This window comes from Tenrec ecaudatus, chromosome 6 (genome assembly GCF_050624435.1).
Source record: "Tenrec ecaudatus isolate mTenEca1 chromosome 6, mTenEca1.hap1, whole genome shotgun sequence".
Taxonomy (NCBI): Eukaryota; Metazoa; Chordata; class Mammalia; order Afrosoricida; family Tenrecidae; genus Tenrec; species Tenrec ecaudatus.
Window position 1 is genome coordinate 85,519,760 of NC_134535.1, and position 18,193 is coordinate 85,537,952.

The 18,193-nt window shown below is 43.2% G+C and overlaps 1 protein-coding gene across 1 annotated transcript; it reads right to left on the reverse strand.

Moving 5' to 3' along the window:
• Positions 1-9,824: 9,824 nt before the first annotated feature.
• LOC142451515 (lysozyme C, milk isozyme-like) lies at positions 9,825-15,308 on the reverse strand. Its single transcript, XM_075553300.1, has 4 exons — positions 14,918-15,308; positions 11,071-11,232; positions 10,212-10,290; positions 9,825-9,891 (listed from the first exon to the last, which is right to left on the reverse strand). The coding sequence occupies exons 1-4, from the start codon at positions 15,306-15,308 to the stop codon at positions 9,825-9,827; spliced, it is 699 nt and encodes a 232-aa protein (XP_075409415.1).
• Positions 15,309-18,193: the final 2,885 nt, after the last annotated feature.

Sequence of the window (18,193 nt, forward strand, 5' to 3'; positions counted from 1 at the left end):
TCTGTTCCTGGCTGTGCTAGGGAAGAAGTGGCCCAATGATTGCATTTACTATGAAGACTTGTTAGTTGCCTGCCTTAAGGTATTGTGTTGTCAGGGCCTCAGTGTTGGCTCTTGTTCCTAACAAGCTAGACATTAGAAGGTGGTAGTTTCTTTACTCCTGTAAAGATTTAGTCTCGAAAACTCCATAGAGGGTTACTGTGGATTGGCTTCAGCTCAATGGGCAGTGTTTTTGTGTGTGTGCTTTAAAAAAAGTTTTATTCCCACTTCGTCCTGTTTTTTAAAAAAATGGTTTTATAAGTATTTGGAGGAGAAATGTAGTATTTACAGCATTTCCTGTGTTTTATAGTTGACTCCAAAGAGACTTTCACATCATTTGCTTGAGTAATTTGAGTAATAATGAGAATTTGATTTTTTAAAATTTTATTTTAAATCATTTTATTAGGGCCTTAGCACAATTCACAATACATTATGTCAAGCACATTTGTACATTTGTTGCCCTCATCATTCTCAAGACATTTTCTACTTGAGCCCTTGGTAATCAGCTCATCCCCCCACCCCAAAACCTGGATATTTGATTTCTTTTTCTTTTTTTTCAGTTTGGGAATTTGATTTCTGTATGCTAGTTTTATATTCAACTTTGCAGAGTTCTCATTCTAATTTTTAGATTCTTTTGGATCTTCCAAGGATAATCATAAATATTGATAGTTTCTGTTAAACATTTTTCTTGACTTAATTTGCTGGTTTTGAATTCTAGAACAGCAGTAACAAAACCCTCAAACTCACTGCCGCTGAGTTAATTCTGAACCATAACACTAGGATAGTAGAAATGCCCCTTTCAGTTATCCAAGTCTGTAAATCTGTGGAGCAAAAAGTCACCTTTTCTCTGCGGAACACATGATGGGTTTGCACGGATAACCCTGAGGTTACTGGTCCTACAAGTGACCCACTTCAGCCCTATGGAACAGAGCAGAAAGCCTCATCTATTTGAGTGGCTGGTGGGTTAGAGCCAATGATCTTGGAATTGCCCATACAGTAGTTGGATACGGTCACCAGAGCTTAGCCAGGCCAGAAAAGCAAGCTGTAAACCTGCCTCATGTTACCCAGCCTGGGTGGTAACTGGTATCTTGGCTTTCATTGTTGATCTTTCCCTAGTCTCCCTGAATACTTAGGAAGGTGAAGTCTCAAAGATGACTTTGATACTGACATGAAGCAGGGATCAATAGCTCTGCAGGGCCGGCCCTAATCCCAACTACCTGGACCTGCTGACTCCCTGCTCCCTCACCCCCCACCCCCTCCTTCAGAATGCACTTCAGAGGACAGCACTGAAGCTACCGCTCAGGCAGAGGGGGACATATGGTCACAGCACACAGGACCAAATGAAGAGGGAAGGAGAGTGGAACACATTCTGGCTCATTAAGCCCTAAGGACAATTTTCCTGCTCAGAGAAGCCAATGCACAGAGGGGACCATAGGGCCAACCCTACTACGAGACATCACCTCCTTCACTGACCCATAGTGCTATTGGGGATAACACTGGAGGCACTGTGGGGATTGTGCCCGGTCTGACCCCACCACACCAGGTGAAACGCTAAGGGTGTGCAATAGAGCAGCAAGAGGTGTAAAACAATGAAGCCCCCTGGGAATACTCGAAATAGACTTTGGGGCCAGGGTGTGGCACCCCATCAGGGTCAACTGGAAAAAACATACAAGTCAACCAAAAAACTAAGCATTTTTTGGTTTTGTTTTGCTCTTATTTTTATACATATTATTGTCTCTGTATGTCTATCTAGATAAGGTAAGCAGGATAAACAATCCAGAGGAGAAAACAAAGGGACCAACGGTTCCGGGGGACATGGGAGAGGGGTAGGCAGGGGGAAAGGGAGTGGGTGTCAACAAACCCAGGGAAAAGGGAACAAGTGGTCTGAAATTGATGGTGAGTAGGGCATAGGATGCTTGGTGGGGTTTGATGAAGGGCAATGTAGCCCAGAGGAATTACTGAAACCCGAATGAAGACTAAACTTGATAGTGGGACAAGAGGAAAGTCAAAGGAAATAGAAGAACTAGGAGAGACAGGACATTTACAGAGGTTAAATACAGGCATGTATAAATGTAAATATATATAATGATAGGCAAATAGGTCTATGTACACATGTTTATATGTTAAGTATTAAGGAAGCAAACAGACATTGGGCTTCTACTCAAGTATTCCCTCAATAACAAGAATATGTTCTAATAACCTGGCATTCTGTGATACCTTTCCAACATGACAATCACTGAAGACAAATGGGTGCATAAGCAAATGTGGTAATAAAAGCTGATGGTGCCTGGCTATCAAAAGATGTAGCATCTGGGATCTTAAAGGCTTGAAGATAAACAAGTGGCCATCTAGCTGAGAAGCAACACAGCCCACATGGAAGAAGCACACCAGCCTGTGTGATCATGAGATGTTGATGGGATCAGGTATCAGGCATCAAAGACCAAGAACAAGAAATCATATCAATGTGAATGAGTGGGAGTGCAGAGTGGAGACTCAAAGCCAGTCTGTAGACAATTGGACATTCCCTTACAAAGGTGTCACAAGAAAGAGATGAGCCAGTCAGGGTGCAGTATAGCACTGATGAAGCATCCAACTCTAGTTCTTTAACGCTTTCAATCCCCCACTATCATGACCCCAATTCTACCTTACAAATTTGACTAGACCAGAGCATGTACACCGGTACAGATAAGAGCTGGAAACACGGAATCTGGACAGATAAACCCCTCAGGACCAATAATGAGAGTAATGGTAAGGTGGGGGGGAAGGGGAGAGAGAAAGATCACAATGATCTACATATACCCCCCTCTGAGGGGGACAGACAAAAGAAAAGTGGGTGAAGGGAGGCAGCGGTTGGTGTAAGACATGAGAAAAATATATAAATTATCAAGGGTTCATGAGGAAGGGAGAGTGGGGGAGGCTGAAACTGAGGGTCAAGTAGAAAGTTTTTTTTAAAAGATTATTTTATTGGGGCCTCATACAACTATTATTACAATCCATACATATATCCATTGTGTCAAGCACATTTGTATAGAAAATGTTTTGAAAAACTGATGGCAACATGTACAAATGTGCTTGACACAGTGGATTTATGTCTGGATGGTCAAAAGAGTTGTAGGAGCCCCTAATAAAATAATAATAATAAAAGATGACTTTGATAGAAGTGCGACTTGTCGTCTGTAGACCATATCCCCAAAGAAAAGGGTGTTGACTTCAATCACATCTAGTAAGATGGGGGACGCAAAATGGATCCCATCTTTTTTTTTAAAAACATTTTATTAGGGGCTCATACAACTATTATCACAATCCATATATATACATACATCAATTGTATAAAGCACATCCATACATTCCCTGCCCCAATCATTCTCAAAGCATTTGCTCTCCACTTAAGCCCCTTGCATCAGGTCCTCTTTTTTTTCCCCCTCCCTCCCCGCTCCCCCCTCCCTCATGTGCCCTTGGTAATTTATACATTGTTATTTTGTCATATCTTTCCCTATCCGGAGTCTCCCTTCCCCCCCTTCTCTGCTGTCCATCTCCCAGGGAGGAGGTCACATGTGGATCCTTGTAATCAGTTCCCCCTTTCCAACCCATTCACCCTCCACTCTACCAGCATCGCCCCTCACACCCTTGGTCCTGAAGGTATCATCCACCCCGGATTCCCTGTGCCTCCAGCCCTCATATGTACCAGTGTACAACCTCTGCCCTATCCAGCCCTGCAAGGTAGGATTCAGATCATGGTAGTTGGGGGGAGGAAGCATCCAGGATCTGGGGGAAAGCTGTGTTCATCATTGGTACTACCTCACACCCTGCCTGACCCATCTCCTCTCCTAAACCCCTCTATGAGGGGATCTCCATTGGCCGACACTTGGGCCTTGGGTCTCCACTCTGCACTTCCCCTTTCATTCAATATGGTATATATATGTATATATATATATACATATACATACATACACAAACACATACATATATATACACAATGGATCCCATCTTAACCTCCCAGTATAACAGTTCCAAAATGGGCTTTTAGCCACAGTGTAGAAGCTAGAATGTACATCATAAAAGGGAAGATCAATTCAACTCACTGCTATTGATGACCTTATAGGGCAGTGTAGAACTGCGCCTATGTGGATTTCCAAGGCTGCAAATCTTCGTCAATCTTTATAGGAGCAGAAAGCTTCATTTTTCTTCCAAAGGACAGCTGGTGGGTTTGAACCTCTGACTTTGTGATTACCTGCCCAATGCGTAATCCACGATATCACCAGGGCTCCTTGGAGTTTGGCTAGGAAAGCCATAAAAACAAAACAACCCACTGCTGACTCAGCAATTCTATAGAACAGGCTAGAACTGCCTTGTGAGTTTCTGAGATTGAGCAGTTGGTTTCCAACTGTGACCTTACACTTAGCCCAACACATAAGAACCACATTAGATAATAAACTACATCCCATGACAAACTTTCCAATTCAAAGAAATTAAAAACTTGGATTTATTTTGTGTGTATGTGTAGATGCTCTTTATCAGGTTAACATTTTCCTGGTAAAATAATTTGTTTTAAAAATGGATGCTCCCATCGTCCTTGCTGAACTGCTGATAGACTTGCCTTGCACTCTAGGACACTCCCACCTGGTCTTTCCTTCTCTCCCCTGCGTTGCGGGGGTGGGGTGGGGGGACAGGCAGGTGTTTCAGTCTGTGGATATCCCAGTCATCTAGCTCTTTGGCATAGGAGTTTCTTCAAATAAATTGTACATCTGTATTAGTCTTGGTACTTTAGAGAAACAAATCCACAGAAACTCATGTAGAAGAGATAGTTTTATATAAAGTGCTCATCAAGAAAACATCCCAACCCAGTGCTGCCCAAGCCCACAAGTCCAACATTAACCCATTAACCAATATGTCCAACACCAATCCAGAAAGTCCTCCTCCATCTCACAAAACAGATGCAATGATGCCGACTGCAGGAGAAAGCCGAGCCAGTGAATGTGTAAGCATCTCAGCGCTGGCAGGGATCTCCATACAGGTGCTCCAGCACCCAGGGTTGCATCGGGGTAGGTCCATGTGGCTTCTCAGGGATGTCTTGCAGGAAGTGAGCCTTGCTGGCTAAGGCAGCTGCACCCTGGTCTGACCATCAGAAAGCAAGAGACCTAAGATCTAGAAAGGTGAGGCTCACCGAGCCATTTATCCCTCTACCCTTCAATTAACCCCATATGTGTTTATCTGCCAGGTTGGCACAATAAGCGAACAACCTCAACATTGAATATCTTTTTTTTTGGTACATCAAATATCTGGATAATCTGGTGTTTGGAGAAACTGAACCAACAAAACCCCATCTCCAATAAGCCTTTCCAGCTTGGCCTCTACCTACCCTAAAGCAGAGCTTGTGTTTCTTTTAGTTTAGGACTGCCTACCTACTTGGATGCTTGGCATATTTATACCATCTGGTTCAGTGAAAGTTTAAGTGATTTCCTTTTGTGTACAAGCCCTGTGACGACATTAGTCTCATCTCGTAGATGGTGGGTTCTTCGTAACTCTAGATAACAGATGTTCATAAAGATTTGTAGACTTAAATTTGTAGCACTACTTGTCGTGGCTACCAAAAATACCGTATATACTCGTGTATAAGTCGAGTTTTTCAGCAGTTTTTCAACTGGGGTTCGGTTTATACACTGGTCAGTGGTACCCCAGCGAGGTGTAACATCTCACTGCCCCCCCCCAAAGGTAACCTATGAGAGCGTTCTTTATCTTGTGCGTGATTGCCGTTCCTCTGCTGTTCATTCAAAGCCCCCTGACACTGCAGGACTTTGAATTTTTACTCATATCTAACCAATCAGAGCCATCCTATGATGTGTATCTTTGAATAAGCCTTTTAAAGACTGTGTGCGAAGGACGTGGCATGAGTGGATGTCATCTGGTAAGCCCGGCTAACAAAAGGAGGAACTCTCATGAAGCCTGACATAGGGTGGGTTCGAGATGCATGGGAAGACATTCCAGAAGACATGGTATGATGTGCCTTCCAGAAATGTAGTATTAGTAATGCAATGGATGGCAGTGAAGACTGTGCTTTGTATGAAAATGACAGCAGTGATGGTGATGACGGCGATCTCAGTGAGGACAGCGTCTATGATGACCTCACACCAGCTGAAGTTCTGCATTGGGATAAGGATGATGATGAGAAATCCAGTTTTGAAGGATTTTTAACTCTACATTTTAGCTTGGTTGCTGATTGAGCTCAGGGAATAGTACTCTTAAGGTATCATTGTTGATACCTTATTGTTTTTGTTGAACCTATTTTCCACTTACTGTGCTGGTTTACTAATGTTAAATGACTTGTCCTTTTATTTGTGTTTTTTAAATTTAAAATAAATATTTAAATACATTACCCCACTGATGTCTCAATTTTTAGTAATTTATTTTCATTTGTTTTGATTATTGAAACTCACCAATAACTTCTGCATTTTCCACCCTAGGCTTATACTCGAGTCAATCAGTTTTTCTGGTTTCCCAGGTAATAATTAGGTACCTCGGCTTATACTCAGGTCGGCTTATATATTCGAGTATATACGGTAGACAATGCTGGACACAAAGCCAAATTCAGGATCTGGGCAAAGATCAGCCTTCAAGCTTAGGTCTGTGGTCAAAATTGCTGAATGAACATGCTGCAGTGACTAATTATGACCAACAAGGGACACTAGAGAGCATGCTGCAACCTTCAATACCGAGGAAACCCTTTAAAAAAATTTTTTTTGGCAACCCTTTTTAAAAAAAAGAAAAACATTTTATTAGGGGTTCATACAACTCTTATCACAATCCATACATATACGTACATCAATTGTATAAAGCACATCTGTACATTCTTTGCCCTAATCATTTTCTTTTGTTTTCTTTTCTTTTTTTACATGTTATTAGGGGCTCATTCAACTCTTATCACAATCCACACATATACATACATCAATTGTATAAAGCACATCCCTACATTCTTTGCCCTAATCACTCTCAAAGCATTTGCTCTCCACTTAAGCCCTCTGCATCAGGTCCTCATTTTTTTTTTTTTTTTGCTCCTCCCGCTCCCACCTCCCTCATGATTGGCAACCCTTTTTATTTCATTTAAGTGTAGGAAACTTACTCAAACATATCTCAAATTTTATTGTTAAAGGAAAAACTCACAGACACATGAGAAGAAAGACTTTGAGGCAGGAGTTTCAGTAGCAGCAGCAGCAGCAATGGCAGCCGTGCAGGGCTACCTGGAAAGGGCAGGAGCGGTGGGTGACACAGTGAAAGCTGCAGTTTGGAAATGAGACCTCTGCCCCTTGCTCGCTGCGGCGGCTTGATGTGTGTCACCTGTGTGCTAGAGTTTGCGATGGCTGATTTTTGGTAAGTCACACAAGATGATGGTGCTGATTGCTATGGACACTCATGCAACCCCTGTAGGAGTAGAACCATTTCATAAGGTTTTCTTGGCTGTAGTCCTAGAGTCACAGATGACCAGGCCTTTCTTCCATGACACCATGGAGTGGCTTCAAATAATTAACTTTAAGGCTAGCAATTGCGTATAATGCATTTGAGAATAAAGCAATTGCTGGTACCATGTACAGACTTTTGTAGGGTGGTAGCAGGATCACATCAGATCTAGTCTTTTCCAGTGCTTCGGATACTGTATTAGGGGGCTGAATAGGAAGGTTTTTTAGTTTCAATTTCAGCTGAGGCCCTGAGACAATAGATAGTCCATTCCAAAGTTTTTGTTTCTTAGTTGATCTTTCATTGCCTGTAAAACATGGTGGTGAGGTCAAGAAAAGAGGTGAGAATTTCTTGGAGAGAATGATGTGCTTTCATTACCTAAGAGGGACCAGGAAAGTCAGAGAACTAGCTTGAGTTTTTGACCAGAGGCACAAGAAGAACTTCTATCACAGAAGGTAGGGTGTTAGTTGCCCTTGGGTTGGTTTTGACTCCCGGCAAGCCCTAATGTGCAAAGTAGGATGACTTCATTGTGCTTTCAAGGTTGTGATCTTTTGGAAGCATATCATCGTCCCTGTCTTCCAGGTACCTCTCTGGGCAAACTTGAACTTCCGACCTATCAGCTAGTAGTTGTGTGCTTAACTTTGCCACTCAGGGATGGTAGACACAAAAATACTGTCACCTGGTTCTATCCCATCAGTCATACTTGAACATATGAATACTACAGGAATGTAGGTACAATTCACTTTATTAAGTGCTTTGGGGTGTGTGTGAAAAAATGCTTTTTCACGGCATAACCTGCCAGATGCCCATCAAATGATTTCTTCCTATCTTCCATAGTATTGTTGCTGTTCTCTGGCTACTTGCTGGGACTCTCTTTCTCAGGCCCCTTGCATCTAGGTATGGTTGTGTGATTAGATTCTTACCATGTGTCTTCTCGAGCTCAGAGCTTTAAAACATTGCATGTGTGCTGCTTCACCCTCAATCCCACACACTGGGACAAGGAAGTACCTTTCAGCCAGATTTGTCCAGGCAGATGAGGACAATCCTCTAGGGTAGGGTTTTCTCTGATTTTACTGGGCTTAAAACCACCTGGGGGGGGGGAGCGGGGAGGGAGGGGGAAAAAAAAAGAGGACCTGATGCAAAGGGCTTAAGTGGAGAGCAAATGCTTTGAGAATGATTGGGGCGGGGAATGTATGGATGTGCTTTATACAATTGATGTATGTATATGTATGGATTGTGATAAGAGTTGTATGAGTCCCTAATAAAATGTAAAAAAAGAAAAGGAAAAAAAAAGAAAGAAAAGAAAATGATTAGGGCAAAGAATGTACAGATGTGCTTTATACAATTGATGTATGGATTGTGATAAGAGTTGTATGAGCCCCTAATAAAACGTTTAAAACAAAAACAAAACAAAACAAAACAAAAAAAACCACCTGGGGAGCTCATTCAAAATATTGGAATAAGGATTCAGCAGCTGTGCAGTGGACTCAAGGTTTATAGTTCTAACAGGCTCCCTGGTGATCCCATTGTTCGTCGATGGATCACACTGTGAGTAGCATGAGTGCAGGGCATGATGGAAAGAACCCGAGGCTCTGAGTGTGGGGGAGAAAGGGGCCTAGCTGTCTATCCTTGGACTGTTTTGTGATAGACAAAGTACTCTTACCTTGTTTTGGGAATTCTGTTACAGCAGCTAGGAATCCTGGTGGCAGCAGCACTGGGTAAGCGTTGGACTGTTAATCACCAGTCACTCTTTGGAAGGAAGATGAGGGTATCTTCTCCCATAAAGAATCACAGCCTACAAAACCTTGTATCTGGTTGCTATGAGTTAGACTCAATTTAATGACAGTGGGTTTGGGGCTTTTGGATTTGATTTCAGTCGCTTAGACACTTACATGACCCAACATCATCTTTCTGATGTCCCCCAAGTCTGAATAAGAATTTCCCCTAAATTTTCTTCTGTTTTCACCTTCTGCCTTCCTTTTTGGTGATGGAAAATAAGGCGGGCCACCTCCACTGTCTGAATTACACAAGAGCTGGTATCTCGAGCCTTCAAGAAGTTCTTGGGCAAGGATTTTCCTTAGCTATCTTTCCAGACGACATCATGGGAAAGTCCAGGGAAACCTCAGGGGTAGGCCTGGAGGGATGATTTTTAGCAGGTGTTTCTGCAGCAAGCCTCCCTCATGCCCCAGCTCTGACGCACGCTACTCGAGACAGGTGTGCATGTGCATTTTTTTTTTTATTTTGGAGTCACAACTCAGGGAAGGTTCAGAGCCTCCAAGAATGTCCAGGAGTTGCCGTGTCTTCTAGAGACTTCTCAGGAGCTACATTAAAGGACACGCTTACAGTTTACAGCCAGCCAGGTATTTGGACAAATTCGTGCCTTTGCAGTGATTTTTCCAGCCCACCCTAAAGACAGAAAACAGAAATCAGGGATGGGCTTGGGAGACAGGGACTGTTGGAGTTGCTGGTCGGGGTCTATGTTGGGAGAACCTTGGACAGGAAAGCCTTGCCCATCCAGAACACGTGTGGGTGGGCGCTCCAGCCATGGCTGGTGTGAAGGCATTACCACCATATCCTCTGTCTCATTTCCCCCTCTGGAGAATAATTTTGATCCCACCGAGGGAGAAATCCTTACAGCACAGATGTTGCCTGTACCATCCCAGGTACTATCCGGGCCCATCCCCGACAGGGTGGCTGGCCGGTCACTGTCCTTAAGTCCCTCTTACCAGGCAGCCATCCCATCAGGATTGTTCACAACTCTCTTGGCACAGAGGGTGTCATCATCAATGTCATCATCCATAAACTCTGGAAGAAAAAGTGGATGAGTAGGGAGGAAAGATACATTTTCCTGTTTTTAATATTGGATCATGTTTTGAGGAAAGTTCTTAGACGAAATGGAATCCTGGGATTCAGAAATCTCTCATCTCTAGATCTCTTCTGTGGGTTTGCCATTCATCTTGTCTAGGCTTTCTTGCTTTTGCTTAGAGTCTGTCTCTGAGCACCATCCTGCCAGAAGGCATCCAGGACCTTATAGACCAGAGAGATGCTTTCAGAGAAATGCTCAGGGTGCCCACAGTGCTGGGTGTTGACTGTGGACTCGTGATGTAGTGGCGGTGGACTAAGAACATAGGGATGTACTGTGGCTGAAGGGCTGGAAACTCATGGCGGTAATGAGGATGGAATGGGGATTCTGGAATCTTAAGGGCCAATGTGTCTCTCTTTTTTGTGGCAGGAGAATCAGTTTTTGGGCGAGTCTTGTTCAGGACCCTTTTATTTCTTGTACTCAGCCCCCCTGCACAGATTGAGTCAGTGATCAAAGGGGCAGGACCGCCACCTGTTCTATCCTTTATGTTTGGGTACAGTGGAAGGGCAGCAAAAAAGAGGAAGGACCTCCACAAGATGGACAGACACCATGGCTGCAGCAATGGGCTCAGGCAGAGGAACCGTTGTGAGGATGGCGCAGGACTGGGCAGTGTTCTGTTCTGTTGTGCATAGGGGTGCTGTGGGTCAGAGCCGACTCGATGGCACCCAACCGCAGCCACACTTTTCATGTCACCCAACCGCCAGAGGGAATAGAGGCCTTACTGTCGCATGCTATGTGGCAGGCATTTTTGGAGGGGTATTTGTTGTCTTGGCACCACCACTGGTTGTTCAGCTGGAAGATCCCGTGGTCACTGCTGCCATTGACATTTTTCCTGTTAAAGGCCCGGGTGTTGAAGTTACTTTCATGCTTCACCAAGCAGATCCCTGTATGAGAGAGAACAAAGAGGATGGATAAAAAAGGGAAACCACTTCACAGTGAGAGGCCACACAGTAATCCATGGGAAATAGAAGACATGCTTGTGATGAGATATAGTTACCAGCAATGAAAGCCAATTTAAGGACGAGATAAGGTGACTACAAGCTATGTATTAGGTTATATACAATCTATTGCTTATTCCAAGTACTAAGCAATAATTAGTTCATCATAGGAGGCAATACTGAAAGATTCTATGAGCAAAATATTGAACAATGCAGCGATCATCAAAAGAAGATGGAAGGAATACAGAGTCCCTGGAACAAAAGTAACCACTTGACACCCACCCGTTTCAGGAAGTAGCATATGTTCAAGAGCTGGTGGTCCTAAAGGAAGAAGTTCAACCTATGTGTTAGTCTGGGTTGACTAGAGAACCAAATCCATAGACACTCAGATGTGTATGAGAGAGCTTTATATACAAGAGCAATTGAATATTGAGAAAACATCCCAACCCAGTCCAGATCAACTCCATAAGTTTGATATTAGCTCATATGTCTGATAGCAATCTATAAATTCTTCTTCAGACTCAGCAAACACACGCAATGATGCCAAATGCAGGAAGATCACAGACAAGGGGTGGGGAATCTTGTGGGTCCAGTGCCATTGTAGGCATCTTAGTGCTGGCAGGGGTCTCCACGTGGCTTGTCAGCTGCAACGTCTCCCGGGAGTGAGCCTGTGTCCTACCTCTAGTGAGCTATCCATCTCCTCAGCGCCTCCAAATGAGGTAATCAAGCTGAGACCCCACCGACAGGCCAAACTCCACCCCATTCACTTTCAATCCTCTCAAACTAACAACAGATTATAGAACCACCACAACCTACATTGAAGGCAATCATGGAAACAGTTTGCAGGAATTGACTGAATAGCAATGGAGACGTTTCAGCAAATGGATGCAGTACTGGAAGCACTCATATGTCCAAGATATTTGGAAGGTGACCTGGTGACCTCCTGAAGAGTTCCACATTCTTGCCCATCCCAAAGAAAGATAATCCAAGAGAATGCAGGAGTCATTGAACAATATCATTTGCAAGTAACATTTTGCTGAAGATAATTAAAAAACAGTATGCTGACAGGAAACGGCAAGCTGGATTCAGGAGGGGGCAAAAGACAAGGGATATTACTGCTAATGTCAGCGAGATCTTGGCTGAAAGCAGCGAATACCAGATGTTTACTTGTAGTTGACTACATGAAGGCATTTGACTGTGTGGATCAATAAATTATGGATAACATTGTGAAGAATGGGAATTCCAGAATACTTCACTTTGCCTTTGCATGGAAAAGAGACAGTAATTCAAGTGGAAAAGGGGATTACTGCATAGCTTAAAATCAGGAAAGGTGTATGTCACTACACTAATATATGGGTGTTTTTTCACTTTACTTATTTAATCAGTGTACTGAGTAAATAATCTGAGAGGCTCAAGTAGGAATAAAATGTTTTGAAAATGATGGCAACATATTTACAAATGTGCTTGACACAATGGATGTTTGTATGGATTGTGATAAGAGTGTATGAGCTCCCCATAAAATGATTTTAAAAAATAGAGGTAGTGGCCTATGTACATATATTTATATGGCAATACATTGAAGAAGTAGATGGACTTTGGGCCTCTGTTCAAGCCCTGCCTCAATGCAAGAACACTTTATTCTAACAAGCTGGCCTTCTGTGATGCTCACCTTCCCGACATGATCGCCGAAGACAAAATGAGTGCATGAGCAAATGTGGTGAAGAAAGCTGATGGTGCCCGGATATCAAAGATATAGCATCTGGGGTCTTAAAGGCTTGAAGATAAACAAGTGGCCATCTATCTAAGAAGCAACAAAGCCCACGTGGAAGAAGCACACCAGCCTGTGTGATCATGAGGTGTTGATGGGATTGGGTAACAGGCATCAGAAGAAACAAACAAACAAAACCATATTGTTGAGAATGAAGGGGGTCGGAGAAGAGATCCCAAACCCTTCTGTAGACAATTGGATATCCCCTCACAGAAGGGTCTCAAGGAAGGGATGAGGTCAACCAGGGCGCAGTATAGCACCAATGAAACACACAATGTTTCTCAGGTTCCTTGAGGCTTTCTCACCCCCACTATTATGACCCCAGTCCTGCCTTTCACTGTAGGCTAGACCAGAGCATGTGCACATAAGAGATAAGAGATAAGAGCTCACAACACATGGAATCCAGGAAGAGGAATGGGAGTAGTGATACCAGGAGGGTAGGGGAAGGTGGGGAGAGGAGAGGAGCAGGGGGGAACTGATTGTAATGACCGACACAAAACCACATCCCTCCCTACCAGGGGGGTGAACAACAGAAACTGGGGGGAAGGGAGACAGTGGTCGATGTAAGAAATGAAAATAATAATTATAATTTATTAAGGGGTCACGAGGGTGAGGAGAGAGGGGAAAAAAGAAGAGCTGATACTATGGGCTCAATAGAAAGTAAATGTTTAGAAAATAATGATGGCAACAGATGCACAAATATGCTTGATACAATTGATGTATGGATTGTTATAAGAGCTGTAAGAGCCCTCAATAAAATGATCTTTTAATTGAAAAAATTTGCCTTTGCCCTGTGTTCTGAAGTATGCATAAGAGAAGAGGAGGGGAGGTAATGGTGGATAAATCCTAGGAAGGCAGAGCAGAAAAACCATTGTTGGGGCTGATAAAAAAAGTTGATTTGGAATGAATAAATTCAAGGGAAATAAAAATCGTTTAATGTGATTTTCCAAATAAGAGGAATGACAAGAGTGTCAGTCTTTCTTGTACCTTTGTTATTACCTCCCTTCCTTTGCTATAAGAGCTCGGGTAGCACAGTGTGTTATGCCATGGTCTGCTAATTACGAGGTCAGTGGTTCAAGCCTACCACTCGCAACTTGGGGGAAAAATGAGGATGTTTCTGTAAAGGTTTACCTTTTCAGAAACCCTCGTGAGCAGTACCATTCTGTCCTATAGGGTCACCATGAGCCCGAATTGTCTTGATGACATTTAGTCATCCATTCTTAACCTCTTCTCAAGTCTCCATTCAACATTTCTAAAACATTTTCTTCTCTACTTGAGACCTTGATATCAGCTCCTATTTTTTTTTTGTGGACAAAGTATGATAGGGGAAAGAAGGAGGGAGGGTGGAATATAAGGCCATACCAATTGTGCTCCTGAGACCTGGATTAAAAAAGATGTAGATGAAAGCAATGATCACGGCTGTAAACAAAGAAGCAGTTAGGGCAGCCTCAGGGTCCGGCCAAGGAAATACTCCAGGCTGTGGGACGAGATGGTTAATTTGGAGGGAAGCAGCAGAAAAATCCGTTATAGATCAGATAATCCTGGGTGGAGAGAGAGAAGGAGCATCAGGTCGGAGTTACAGAGCAGGGAGAGCAGAGACAGGAAGAACATTCCAGGGATCGGGAGTAACTCTGAATCACCAAGGCGAGGGAATCACCAAAGGCGAGGGAATCACCAAAGGCGAGGGAATCACCAAAGGCGAGGGAATCACCAAAGGCGAGGGAATCACCAAAGGTGAGGGAATCACCAAAATTTTGGTGAGGGAATCGTGAGTGAAAGAGGAGAGAGACCTTGGTTGGGGAAAAGGGCCTCTTTAGGCAGAGGCATAAAGAATGGGTGGATGAATGAAGAATTCATACTCACAATTTTCCAAGCTGTAGCCATTGTAGCCCTCCAAACCATGGCCCTTCAGTATGTGGGCCAGCTCGCATCTGGAGAATATTTTGGCCTCATTAATGGCAAAGAAGCAGCTGAAGAGGGAGAAGATCAGAATAGACTTCATTTCTGTGCCGGGTGGAGCTAAGCCTAGCAAAGCCAGGACTCCGTTGTCTTTTATACACTCTGTGCACAGAAGTGTTTCCAGGACTCCGTTGTCTTTTATACACTCTGTGCACAGAAGTGTTTCCAGGACTCCATTGTTTCTTATACACTCTGTGCACAGAAGTGTTTTTAGGCAGGTGATGATTCTGGCATCTGCGCCAGGAAGAAGGACTGGTTGTTTTAGGCTAATTCCCAAGACTGATTTAGTAACCATTGTGGCCTTCAGGAAAGGGATGGAGTCAACAATTGTACCAGAAACAAAACCTCAGGGGACCTGAATTTAGGACCTGAATTTATTTATACCTATATATCTAGCTTTTACCTCCTAGTTTTTCCCCTCTGTTTCCTTGTACTTCTCTTCTGCTCCGTCATCATGCTCACCCTTCTTTTGGCTCTCAGTAATTTCCGTCCGATACATTACAATTGATCAAACACCACCAGGCGCGCTACACAATCTTCACCATCAATTTTAGACCCTTTGATGTTCCCTTGTCCCCTGAACTTGTTGGCTCACTGCTCCTTTTCCCCCACCTCCTCCTCTCCCATGCTGCCCCCCACCCCCACCCCCACCATCTGTCCTGTTGTTTGTCTCCTCGGGATTATTTATCCTGCCTATCTTATATAGATAGACATATGATATAAATAAATAAAAAGGAAAAGCCTTTACATAGTTCCAGGTCTATCGGTTGACTTCTGTGAATGTCTCTCAACCAGGTCAGGTGAGGTTCCAAGTACTGTGTACCCTGCCTCCCCCCAAGTCAGAAGTCTATTTTCGGGATTCCTCCGGCACTTTGTAACCTTGATCCCTTTGCTGATCTGTTATGGTCTCATCATGATTCGCTCCACGGGCAGGGTGTGTGTCTGTGTGTGTATATGTCAGACAGGACTCACTTCCTACCCTGTGTTTTCAGTGTGGTCCTCTGTGTGCTATGGGCCAGTGAGGGGATGACATGTCTTGAGCTGGGGCTGGCCTTATGGTGTATTGGTCCTCTCTGTGTATTGACGGCTCTGAGCATCACCCTCAAGGTTTGATGGACCAGGATGAGGTCCACACTCTCTACTTCCCTCTTAGTTTGTTTTCGTGTGGACAGGCCAGACTGGTCTCTGCCCCATCTGTATTTTTAGTGCTGTCCTCTATAGCACATTGGTCTAGGGAGGGGTCACCATAGCTTGGATGGGGACCTTCCTCGAGAAGTGTGATTATAAATGTCTTTTGCATTTGGAAGAAAGTTCTCAGAAATTTGGCTCATCAAGTGAGCTTGGCTTCAGGTATTTCACCCCCTACTTTTTTTTATTTTGGCGACATTGAGTTTAGAAAGGTTGAGAATTCTCTAGCTCTACAGTCAGTAGAGCATAGGTTACACAGGAGGTCACTAGACGCTAAGGCATAACGGCTCTGCTTCTAAGAGGCAGCCTCCCAACTACACTTAAATTTCTACTAATACTTGTCGTAAGTGGCCATTAAGCATCTGTTGAAATAATCCAGTGATGAGAAACTTAAGTCTTCCTGATGTTACCCTTCCATTCTCTGAAATATTTATTCATCGTTTTTTTCTCCCTCATTCAGTCAATATTTTTCAGGCACCCACCAAATGCTGTCTATGGTGTTAATTACTAAAATGTATTTCTTATGTTGAGCCCAGAATCTGCCTCTTTTACTCAGCTGTCCCCTATTCTCACTGGTTTCAGACCGTGAAGCATCAGTTGAATCTCTCTACCATATGATGACAGTTATTAAGTGCTTACTTTGTGTTGCATAAGGCATTAAAAACACATTGCTTGTTTTTGAAACATTTAATCCCTATACCATCCTGAGGAGGAGAAATTGATGTATTAGTATTTTAAGTGCATTTGTGAATGAGGAATATAATCTAATATGGGCTCATTAACTTTGTTTTTAACAGTTTTATTGGCACTTCATCTACATGTCATGTCATGATTCAATAATTCAATCATGTCAAGAAGAGTTCACCAATCATCACTACAATCAACTCTAGAACATTTTCTTCTTTCTTGTATTCATGTAATTAAAAATTGTGCAAGATATGCCTAACAAAACATTCTCCCGTGCAGCAATTCCTACGTGTGTAACGCAGAGCCATTGTTTGCGTTCTTCCGGCTGCACAGCCATTATTGGGATCCTTTTCCAAATTATTCTGCCATCAGGCACATACATTCAATGCCCCGTGAGCAACAATTTTTTCTCCTGCACCCATGGTAACCATTGGTCAAGTTTGGTTTACTATCTTTCTTTTTTTTTTTAGTAGGTTTCTTGATATATAGTTAAAATGCTTTTTAAAAAGTTGCATATATGAGAAGCTGATGCCAAGGGCTCAACTAGAAAGAAAATGTTTTGAGAATGATGATGGCAACAAATGTGCAAATGTGCTTGACACAATGCATGTATGTATGGATTGTGATAAGAGTTGTAAGACCCCCCCCCAATAAAATGATTAAAATTTAAAAAAGTTGTATATACATCATCACAATCAGTTCTAATGCTGTCTCCGCTCAAGGCTAGTTAACTTTCAGAAATGCTGGAGTTGGAATTTGCACCTGGAAAGCTGAGTCCAGAGAGGTGCCTACACAGAGCAAGAACACAGATCTTCTCATTCCTAAGGATAACCCCTCCTCTGAGCCCACAGCTCTATTTCTAGCCACCGGTGGGAGCAGACTGTCCTGAGATGAAAGGGATATGCGCCAGATTCTCTGGACTCAAGAGATCTTGGCACTGAATGCTGTGCAGGTCTGCTGGGTCATAGAGTACATTGGCAGGAAAATCTGAACATCGTTTCCATCTTCCCCTCCAAGCCATAAGGAAATTGACTAAAATTTCAATGTTTCTTGGTTTGATGTAAGATAATCATTAACAGACCCTTTGTGTGGGACTTGTCACGGGATGTAGGGTATGTGACAAGAACTCAATAGAAGCCTGCCTCCAATAAAGAACTGGGTCATGGAGTCTTGATCCTTGAGCCTTCTGTGCCCCAATGTTGTCTCTTCTTTTGAATTGCGCCAAGCCATGCCAGCCATGTTTATTTGTGAGCTGGTTCTCACAGTCATCTTTTTTTCTTTACTGTTTTAACCTTTTTATGGTGA